The sequence below is a fragment of the Monomorium pharaonis genome, chromosome 1, assembly GCF_013373865.1.
Source record: "Monomorium pharaonis isolate MP-MQ-018 chromosome 1, ASM1337386v2, whole genome shotgun sequence".
NCBI lineage: Eukaryota > Metazoa > Arthropoda > Insecta > Hymenoptera > Formicidae > Monomorium > Monomorium pharaonis.
This window is the reverse complement of record NC_050467.1, coordinates 41,248,910-41,260,312: the sequence shown is the minus strand read 5'-3', so window position 1 is coordinate 41,260,312 and position 11,403 is coordinate 41,248,910. Positions and strand designations below refer to the sequence as shown.

General features: G+C 41.7%; 1 protein-coding gene across 8 annotated transcripts in view; it reads right to left on the bottom strand.

Annotated features, from left to right (window-relative positions):
* Window positions 1-11,403, bottom strand: part of LOC105837990 (fat-like cadherin-related tumor suppressor homolog) — a 343,441-nt gene that overhangs the window by 5,580 nt on the left and 326,458 nt on the right. For 7 of the 8 annotated variants that reach the window (XM_036283295.1, XM_036283293.1, XM_028191655.2 and 4 more), the window contains 9 exons: window positions 10,166-10,402; window positions 8,990-10,042; window positions 7,662-8,305; window positions 5,570-6,967; window positions 5,320-5,457; window positions 2,538-5,240; window positions 1,708-2,041; window positions 1,269-1,409; window positions 725-871 (listed from right to left, as the gene is read on the bottom strand). In XM_036283295.1, the coding sequence (XP_036139188.1) occupies window positions 725-871; window positions 1,269-1,409; window positions 1,708-2,041; window positions 2,538-5,240; window positions 5,320-5,457; window positions 5,570-6,967; window positions 7,662-8,305; window positions 8,990-10,042; window positions 10,166-10,402 (6,795 nt within the window). Of the gene's footprint in view, window positions 1-724; window positions 872-1,267; window positions 1,410-1,707; window positions 2,042-2,537; window positions 5,241-5,319; window positions 5,458-5,569; window positions 6,968-7,661; window positions 8,306-8,989; window positions 10,043-10,165; window positions 10,403-11,403 lie in introns of those variants that run through there. The other variant, XM_036283308.1, reaches the window with a different exon arrangement.

Genomic DNA, 11,403 nt, shown 5'->3' with positions numbered 1-11,403 from the left:
TATTACATTTCTATAAAGTCAAATTATGTATTGTAAGACAGTATTATAATTGTTTTAATTAATGTTTTAATTAATGTTATTAATGGAATAACAAATTAAAATAAAAAATGTACATATGATATTAAAATATTATACATACATTATACATATAGTTTAAAAAAATACCAGAACAGAATTATTATATTACTTACAGAATTACTGTAGTATTTTTTAAATATGAATTTGTTGTCAAATTATGTCATCATAATTTTGAGAAATTTGTAGTTGCAAAACAGGATTATTTTTATGTATTTTATCGTATTATAATTATACTATGAGACGGAACTGAAAAGTTTTTGTAAAATTAAATATGTTAGAATTTTTAACCTAAAATTTTAATTTAAAAGGAATTTTTCTCGTCATGCGTAAATAATACGTGGTTATTTAATGATACTAATTTGTTTGAAATTCACAATTCTTTTGTTATAATAAAAAATTGTTAAATTGTTAAGACGGTATTAAATATACAATTTGATTCTACAATCTATGTTAAGCGTATAGGACATGTGTTAACAAAATTGCTAGATTTATTGCGACAATCTAACACAAGTTTTCTATTTCAAACATAAAACTCAATATACTTGTGATAATATTAGTAAAAATAATAAAATTGCCAAACATCAATATTACACTAATCATGCTGATGCAGGGAGGTGAATCAATGTGCATGCACCTCCATACTTACTCATTGGTAATTGATGAGTATTAGACTCATTACTCTCATTGCTATGGAAGCTGGACGAGTCTGGGACTTCACTGCCGGGTACCTCCGTGATGTTAGGCAAGGGATTTTGACTCGGTCTCACCCAGTCTGAGCAGTCCCAGTGATACCCTAAAAGCATTGCAGACAACGACTGTACTCCGACGCGCTACATGCGATGCAACAAAGTGATGTGCGGTAAAGTGGGAGGCAGATATACGGTGCGAGAGCATAATAATAGCACTCGATTGAAGACAGATAGTGCAAGCGGAAAAGCAAAGACCTAAAGATGTATCTAAGATCGAGTATCCTAAGATCGCACACCTTTGTGGCTACAGCAACTTCTGGCAAATTCACAAGATTTTACTGATAGCCGTCGTCAATGATATATTTTTACATTTTTAACATTTGGATTGTTGTTTTACGCCTTTCTAACATATGTTAGGTATTTCTAAATTTTAAGAGATGATGCGCGATTTACAAGATACTTTGTATCTTGGATCATTATGAGCGAGCTAGTTTAACTTACCGCCGACGATGCGAGGATCATCCTCGATGGACGTGACGGAGGCGATAGAAGACCCAATCGCGTGAGGCGTCCGCCGAGACGAGTTTAATAGAAGTCCTCCAGTGGTCAGCTCTGGTACCACTGGGCTCGCTCGTTTCAGGTCTGTTAGTACACACAACACACGAAACACACCGGTGTTAATAGAATAGAAATAATCGGTTATGCCGGATGACGAAGAGATCACAATAAAAGAAAAAAAGAGAGAAAAAGAACCACGAGTAAAAGAGCGAAAAAAATTTAAGGGAAAAAGTTTCGTCTGAGAAGAGATAATAAAAAACGAGGATGTGCCTAGTGCTCCACCTCTTACAATCGCATCATGCCACAAGCGAAATCAATAGTAAAAAGCTACCGGAAGCCCGAGGGTCCCTCTTTCACTGGACGCGGACACGGTTTAACTTACCGTTCTTGATTTTCGTGGTATCGGTGATGAAGGAAGCCAGCTGCATTTGCTCCTGCCAGGTAGGCTTGTGTAGACTGTCCGTATCGCTGCCAGTTGCATTTCCGCTGACCGGGTTAGCGAGGGTCAGGGACGGGGGTGGTACGGGGGTACTGCGATTCAAATTTCGCAGGTAATCTGGCGGGAAGTTCTCGAGCTCATCGCCCGCGCTGCCGTAGCTGCGCAGGGTGTCCAAGTTATTCAGAGCCACCGCCGCTGAGTTACCATACGTGACGGGCTCGTTGTTCGAGCTCGGGGTGTAGGAAGCGGGTCTAGGAGGGCATTGGGGAGGTTCTCTCTGCAAAAAAAAGAATTATACGTAGACCTTAGACGGGATCGTCGCCGCAACGAGGGAAGTTGCACCATGTCGGCCAAACCAAACAAATTTGCAAACAAAAAATAAAACTGCGTTAATGTCGATTACTAAATAGCGATTGTATACTACAAAGAACCTGAAGGCACTATATTGTAGTTAAGAGTGAAATCTCTTAAAGTCTCTATCATGATACACTGAGAAAAGGAAGTTGTAAACTTGGCTAAATTTTTCAATTTGATTAAGGGGAACAGGATCGAATCAAAAAATAGAGTATTTTTCATTACCATATAAACTTTTATTTAAAAAACTAAATAAATAATGTGTTTTGGAAAATATGTACAAGTTAACAATTTTTTCTCAGTACATGACAATTGAAATAATGCCTTTGGATAAATATATGTTGATCCTCGAAAGTTCATGCTTTAATATTATGTCTGATGATAAGAAATAGTCAATCTAAATATAATAATAGTAATACCTGTATGACTTCCAGATTGCTTAGTTTTGAACTGCGCTTGAACTCGTGTTCTTGTGGTCTTGCAGAGTTCAAGACAATTTGCTTCCGCGTCTCATTGTTGATATTATTGGCGCGCGTTCGGGTTCGCTTCGTCCGGATTCGCCAGAACGCGACGAATATGACGATGAGAAGAACATTAAGCAGCACCGCGACACCAATCCACATGAGATGGTCCCACGGGATATTGAAGTGGCTGGATATGATAGGCGTGGAGAAGGCTGGGTTACCGCAGTTGAGACCGGTCATGTTCGGCGGACAAATGCATCTGTAAGTGCCGATCTCGTTCACGCAAGTGCCGCCGTTTGTGCACGGACTCATGTCGCACTCGTTCACGTCGGTCTCGCAGCGGTCGCCCATGAAGCCCTGGCACTTGCAGATCGGGCCGTTGTTCCCCTCCTCGCACACACCCCCATGATTACACGGATTCGGGCTACAATATCTACCGAACTCGCAACGTTTACCGCTGAGACTCGGCCCGACACACTCGCAGACGTAATCGCCGCCTTCCGGCACGATCTTGCAACGGCCACCGTAGAGACAGGGCGACGAGGCACACGGGTCCGTGTCGATCTCGCAGGCCAGACCGGCAAACCGACTGTGACACTGGCACTCGTAGTTGTCGCTGCCCATGTCCTTACAAGTACCGCCATTCTGACATGGCTGCGAGCCACAGACTCCCGGTGGTACCAGAATGATCGCCGTATCGCAACTGAACTCGACATTGGCAAATCGCTTAAGAATTGCTACGCTGCTGGCGCCACTCATGTGCAACGGAACGGACACCCGAGCGATCCTGACGTCGTCCATGCAGCCGACAAAGCCGCGCTGCACGTCCTCGAAGCCGATAATCGACGGATGCTGCCTAACCTCAGCGCCTAAGTATAGATCATCCGACTGCAGATTTAGTATATCGTTGATACCGGGCGCGGAACCGTGAGCGATGTGTTTTCCGTCTACGGTCAATCGGGCACTGTTACTCTCTCGCTCCAGTTGGATCTCGTGCCACTGTCCATCGCTTACATACACGCTGCTCACCCTGACTAACCCTTCGCCGCTGCCTAGATCAAACTTGTACTGCATCACGCCGTTAACAATCTCTAGGATATTGTAGTCAACCTTACCAGCCGCGTACATGAGATTGCCGGTCGGCTGCATCGTCCTGATTCTCAGGGATAAACTGAGACGATCTTCGATCGTTTGCCGTATTAGGGCTTTGTCGATCTTATAGCGCGCGTAACTCTTGCCACTGAAAGATATAGGATTTCGTGGAATGTAACACGACTCATCATGACATTTGGAGATGTCGATGTCACAAGTCTGGCCGGCGTATCCCTCGGGACACTGACATGAGTATCCTTGAATGGAAGAGTCCGGCACACAGACCTTAAACAGAGGACAGGGATCCCTGGCGCACTCATTAACTACCACTTCGCAATGATTTCCGGCGTATCCCTCCTTGCAATTGCACTCCATCTTGTGCTTGTGACGCGGCGAAACAAAGCTCATCACGTCAGTAGACACGGGCGTGATTTGTGTGGGATCTAGAGTGATCTTGTCCTGACAGTCACCGTAGAAACAGTAGCCTTTGTTGCACTTGAACCGGACAATCTCTTCGACGACCAGTTTCGTTGACTCTTCCAGCTCCTCCACGTGCTGGTTCAATGCTTCGCGTATGCTCTCCGAGGCATAAAAGCCTGATGAACCCGTGGGATTTGCCTTCTTTACGGCAAATAGAAGATCAAGATCGTTGTGTACTGCTTGACGAATCGCTCGCGACTTAATCAAATTCGCTTCATCGGTCGATGGTTGCACGCTGATAATAACGATATCCTTGAGCCGACAGTTCATTGCATTGCGAACAGTTCTGACAAAGCCCTTACGATGGCTCAACATGAAATCCTCCGGGCTAACTTCGCGAAATCTCACGATCACGGAGCTCTCGAGCATCTTGTCGGTCACCAGATCGATGTTAACTTTCACAGCAGAGTACGAGTGGAATTTGCCATCTGTCACGCTAACGTTTATCCTGTATTCGCCCACGTCAAGTCTGGGCAGAGCCACCAATGTACCGTCGATCTTGTCTATCTGGAAGAGATCGGTGCTCGGGATCGACGAAGACAGTACCAAATTGAAGAGAAGCGTGTCGTACTGATCCTGATCGGTTGCGTGGACTTTCCCGATAATGCCGCCAGGATATTCGTCCATGTAAGAGTTAATAATCACCTCGAGAGGTGTAATCACCGGCGGATATTGCGACTCCTCGATTACTTTTATCACGACCCAGGCATCCGAGTACAACGGTGGACTACCGTTATCGAATACCCGGACGTGCAGCACGTACTTATCCTTTACTCTGTTGTTAAATTTCGTCGCTGTTCGCAAAGTGCCATCCTGCTCCAGTCGAAAGGCATCGCCCTCGTTCCCGGAACGGAAGTCAAAGGTGTACGGCTCGGCATTCGGCTCAACATCCGCGTCGGTGACCACAAATTGCATAACTGTGTGGCCGATTGGTTTGTCTTCCTGCACGACAGCCGTGTAATTCTGCAGAGAAAACAATGGCGGATTGTCGTTAGCATCCAGAACCTCGATGTTCACCATCACAAAGCTCGAAAGCATCGGTATGCCATTGTCGCGCGCGTGAACTTCCAACACATAGTTTGCCATCTAAAACAGAAAGTAAAATGTTTAAAAGAGTTCTTCGTTTACTCTTATATCTGTAATGTGTGATGTATTTGGTACTAACTTCTTCTCGGTCTAATGGTGCGGCGACAGTTATTTGTCCAGTTTTTCTGTCAATGGAGAATTGCTTCTGTCTGTCGCCACGTTCTATATAATATGACACATTGCCATTCTCCTCGCTATCCAAATCATTCGCATATACCTAAAAACACGAGTAAAAACTAATTTAAGTAATTGAATAACATATCGTAGTATTGTCTTTTAAAGAATGGAAATGATAAAAACTGTGAGCTAAAAAGAAATGAGAAACTCACTTGCGTAACTTTCTCCCCAATTTTCGCATCCTCCCTCACGAAGGCTCTGTACGAAACCTCGCTAAAGATTGGCGCATTATCGTTGCTGTCGGTGACAGTGATATTGACAGTGGCATGATTGTTCAGTGGCGGAATGCCTCCGTCGACAGCTTGGATAGTGAGGAAGTAATCGCGAGCCCGTTCATAGTCCAACTGTTCAGCGATGGTCAAGACGCCCGTCTTGGCATCAATCTGGAACTTCTTGTGTTCGTTACCACCGACAATCGAATAATATATATCGGCGTTCACTCCTGTATCCTTTGAAGTGGCGAGCACTCGTGCCACTTCGGTGCCGACCGTGTAACTTTCGGGTACTTTCGCGAAGTAGAGCTTTGAAGTGAATTCGGGTGGATTGTCGTTGATATCCTGCACGTTGACGATGAGAGAGGCGACCCCCATTAACTGAGGGGTCCCCTGATCGAGCGCCTGAACGGTAACGTTGTACATGGCCTTCGTTTCTCTATCCAGCGGTTTGGCCAACGTGACTATTCCACTATCCGGCGCGATAAGAAAGTGGCCGTCCGCCGAATCAATGAACTCGTACCGAATCTTCCGATTGATACCGATATCATCATCCATAGCGTGCACCTTCGTCACCAACGTGCCGATCTCTACATCCTCGGGTAAAGTACTGGTATAAGTTGACATAGTAAATTTCGGCGCATTGTCGTTGAGATCGGAGACGAGAATCTCGAGCTGCGACGAACACTCCCAAGTTGGCTTGTCCCGGTCCTGCACGTGGGCTGTTAGGGAATACTTGGCCTGAGTTTCCCGATCGAGCTGACCAACAGTCTTCAATACGCCCGTTTCCTTGTCCAATGAGAATTTGTCGTTATTGTCGCCGGTTAAATAGAACCGTAGCTTGGCGTTCGGCTCGTCGTCGTAGTCGGTCGCCAAAACGGTCAAGACATAAGCACCGGGATGCGAGCCCTCGGAAAGTATCTCTCTGTAACGGTATCTGAGACAGTACGGCGGATTATCGTTGACATCCAGGACTTGCACTGTCACCTTTGTCTCGAAAACATATTTTCCGTCGGTACCAATGATCTGAAGCTCATAACGATCGATGGTCTCTCTATCCAAGGATTTCGCCACGTACACCTCACCGGTAGATCTGATTTGAAATTGCGATCTAGGATCGCCGGACGTTATGTAAAATTCTATCGGCGTATTGACGTCCGTATCTTTATCGACGGTGATCAGTTTTACTACGACTGTCCCCGGTAAAGCATCTTCATTCACTGTGGCCTCATAGCTATTGTCGACGAACGCTGGCGCGTTATCGTTGTAATCCTTTAACTTGACGTGCACTGACGTCCTTGCAAAGTGCTTCGGACTTCCATTGTCAGTAGCAACCACCTAAACACGGATTATTAAGTGCTTCACATATTCTTTTAGGTTATGATTGTATTGGGAGAGTAATAGTATATTATTAATATTTATTTCTTATCTCTACAATTTATCAAACTTATCTACATCTTTTATAAAAAATATTAGGCTTATATTTTTTAATTAGAAATATTTGAACAAAAATTAAAATCATCTTTTGTTTTTTTTAATATTTACTTATATCTTATATATAATGTCAGTAACCAATAATAAACCAAGAATATACAGGATATGCAGGACAATATGGATAAAAAATTTCATATAAACAAAAAAATATATAGATACCTAATATTTTTGGCTAAAGCTGTATGTGTACAGTAATCTTTTTACATGATTACATGCAACTCTAGCACGGTTAAGTCTTTGTTTTATTTTAAGTACGTTTTATATGACTTAATATTTGCATGGTGTATTGTCACGCAAGTTAAAAAATATGTAAAAAAATATATAAAAAGATTCTAATAATTAAACATGTATATAGTAAATATTTTCAAAACTAATGCTTTAAGATTTAAGTTTGTCTCATTAATTTTCAATTACTGAGACAATTCAATTGATTTCAGATCTATTTTGGAGCAGTTAATTTTTTACTTAATAATGTGTGTTTTTAAATATTTTTAATAAACTATATATATATCTTTTAAAATTTTTAGATTTATATTACCTGAAACTTGTACTCCGGTTGCTTTTCTTTGTCGAGCTGTACCAATGTCGATATCCAACCGGTATAAGCATCCACCGTAAAAACGTTTGCTAATTCCCCTATGTCAGATCCGAAAGAGTAACGCACCTCGCCGTTACTACCGAGATCCTTATCATGCGCGATAACTTTTAATATCGATGTTCCTTCCTCAATGTTCTCGGCCAAATTGATCGCGTACGGATTGCTCTCGAATTTCGGCGCGTGATCATTCTCGTCCAGCACCTGAAGAGAGATCTCGGCGAGAGCTGTAAGCGGTGGGCTGGAATCTGTTTCAGCGAGGACTCCGATCAAATGACTGTCCTTCAGTTCTCGATCCAATGGCCTTGCCAAAGTGATCTGACCGTGGGAGTCGATCGTAAAGAACGGGTTATCCTCATCGCCGGACACTATACGATATGTCACGGTACTATTTGTAACAGTTTTAAGTTTCGTGATTGGTGTGCCGACGGAAGAGTCCTCTCTCACGAAGAATTTATCCTCTTTCCGCTCGAACAGAGGCGGGATGTCGTTAGAGCCCATTATGTAGATACTTAACGGCACATCAGCATGGTGTGTAGTCGTACCTTTGTCTTCAGCACGAATAAAGAGTTCGAACAATTGGTTTTCTGAAAGTAACAAACATTTATTTGTCATATAAAATCTTTAAGACTGATCGAGAAAAAAGAGCCGGAACGCGTGAAATTCATGTCGAGTTAGTGAGACGAGGAAAGGGGTGAAATAAAGGCGTCAGTTACGCTTCTCTATTTTTACCCCTCAGCACAAATATAGAAAATAATGCACTAGTTTAACAAGTGTTAGCTATACGTATTTTGTTTATAGAAAAACGTGTTTATTTTACACACAAAAAATATTAATTATTTAAATTATAATATTACTAAAAAAAAATAAACTTAATTTTTTTCTTTGAAGTAACAATTATTTTTAACAAGAAATATTTTTTTTTATCTTAAAATATACTAACATTATTTAGAAAAACTCGTTATTATGTATTAAAAAATAATTTATACTCCGTCAAAGAGTATTATAAAATTTAATCGAAAAAAAAGTAAAAATAAGCAAATCAAATTTATATTTTAATTTAATATTTTTGTGATTAAAGAATTATTAATTACTAGTTCAGAATATATCTTGAATAAATTTTATGCTTACAATAAATTAAGCTTATAACTTATGATAGATTTGTAGATATATAAATTTATAGGTTTTAAATAAGTAATATTTACTTAATTCAAATAATTTACTAGTATATATATTTTTTTTGTACGTAGCATAAAATAAATGTCTCTTACCCCATGGCACAGCGCTCTTCTGCAAATAAAGAGATCCCGTATCAGGATTTATGCCAAATAGAGTTCTAGCTGGCGACGTTTGTGGTTCGTAGATGGAGTAAATAATTTTGGCTGCCTCATCCTCGTCCGCATCTTGCGCCCTGACTTTCAAGAAAGGCGTGTTTAGCGACAGGTTGGCCTGAATAGTCGCCTTATACTCTCTAAGAAGGAAGACCGGCGCGTTGTCGTTTTCGTCGCCAACCTTAACTCGCACCATCACGAATCCAGATCTGCCGCCGCCGTCAGTCGCCATGACCGGTATCTCGTAGCGCTTCTGTTCTTCTCGATCAAGCTTCTTACGCGTTACTATCTCGCCGGTGAGCTTGTTTATGTCAAATACGTCCTTCATCATTTCCGACATTATCGCATATGTTACCGTGCCATACTCGCCGAAGTCTTCATCCACGGCTAGCACGCTGGTGACCAATCTACCGGGCAGCTGATTCTCCAGGACAGTTACTTCGACTATTGGATTCGGGAATTTCGGATTGTGCCTGTTCGCGGGTAGAATCTCGATCTTAACGCGGGTGAAGCTGGTGTAGACACCGTCGGTCACGGACACGTTGAGCATACTGAGCTTTTGCTCGCCAAAGTTCTGCATATTTATCAGCGAGATAATGCCGGTCGACTGGTCGATGTTATATGTCTGCTGCTCGTTCCCGCCTACGATCGTGTACGTCAGCTTCTCGTCGACGTAGTCGGGATCGCTGGCTGACACTACTGTCACGAATTGGCCGCGTTCGGCGTGCTCCGACAGGACACAGGTGTACGAGGGCTGCTCGAACTTGGGCGGATTGTCGTTCATGTCGATCACGCTCACCCAGACGTGCGCCGTGCTCGACAAACTTGGTACGCCTCGGTCCATAGCGATCACAGTGAAGTGATGGGATTCGCGGCTCTCGTGGTCCAAGGATCGCTTGAGAAATATCACGCCTTCGTCGGGATCGATGTGGAAGAGGTCCGTGTTGTCGTCGGTATCATTTTGAATGGCGTAACGAATTTGTTGATTAATGCCTGTGAAAAAATGAATATAGATATGACAAAGATATCATGGCTTCTTCCAAATTTTATCTATATGTATAAAACAGCGTAATACGAATTTCAAAGCGCGAGGCTTAGAACTTATCTCATACTTACCCGTGTCATTGTCTCTGGAATTCACTCGCAGAACAGGGGTCCCAAACACTGCTGCTTCCGACACTGAGATGTTGTACGAGTCTTGCGTGAACTCAGGCGGGCAGTCGTTCACGTCCAGAACGAGGATGCTGACAAGTACCTCCGCGTAAACGCCTGACACGCTGTCGGTGGCGCGTACGGTCAGCTCGTACTGCTTCTTCTGCTCATAATCCAGCTCATCCACCACATAGATTACACCTAATTTATACGAAGAGAAGATTGTAGACCCAAAGCACACACTACGCAGAGTGTCTACGTATCCGTCAAGAGAGCGTGTTCTTTTCAAGTGTAATTGAAAGCGAGTGCGTATGAGAAATTACCTACTCTATTGATATTTAGTTCTCGCGTTATTGCCATTTCTCGTGATTATCAGCAGTTGCGATAATTTAAAATCAATCTATTAAAAAGAATCAATAGAAAACGATAGAAAATGTTCAATCGTTTTTAATGAATCTATGTAGCTATGACTCAGAAATTAATTAATTAACAATTGATTGAGTTTTAATCATTTATTCACGATAAATTCCAATCAAAACAAAACGATAAGGAACGATAAAGAAAGAAGATTATAAATTAATATAAGAATTCTATCGTACTCCAACGAATGAATCCGTTTTTATTAAGTAATGATAGAAAACAATAAGTATTATCCTTGGTAATATCCTTAAAAAGTGTTGTTTCACTCACTTAATGTATGAAAGATAAGCTTTTTTGCATACTTTTATTTTTAGTATTACAGTTATAAAAACTAGATAAGTTTTTTCAATTCTTTAAAATCAAGATTTTTTTTAAATTTTATTATTTCTCAATTGATCGATTTATATATTTCTGCGATATTTATTCTACAATTTTTGCGATTAGAAATCGACGGATTTGTAGACACTGGAAGATGCGAATGAATGTTGTAACATGATAATCACGCTTACATAAAACGTCGTGAAATTCCATGAATGATATGCCTTTAATAGTGTCTGCACCTTTTAAGAGATAAGTATCGAAATTTCATATCGTAACTGTAGATATATTATACTAATGTGTATCGTAATTCTTGTTAAATTAATTCCGAAATAATCTCGAAAATGGAATGGATAGTAGCGATCTGCTTTACGTAAGGTGCAGACACGAGGCATGCGAGCAGGTTGAAGCTATTGAAATCTCGTGAAGAAAATGAAAATGGGTGGGCCGCGCAAGTTTACATC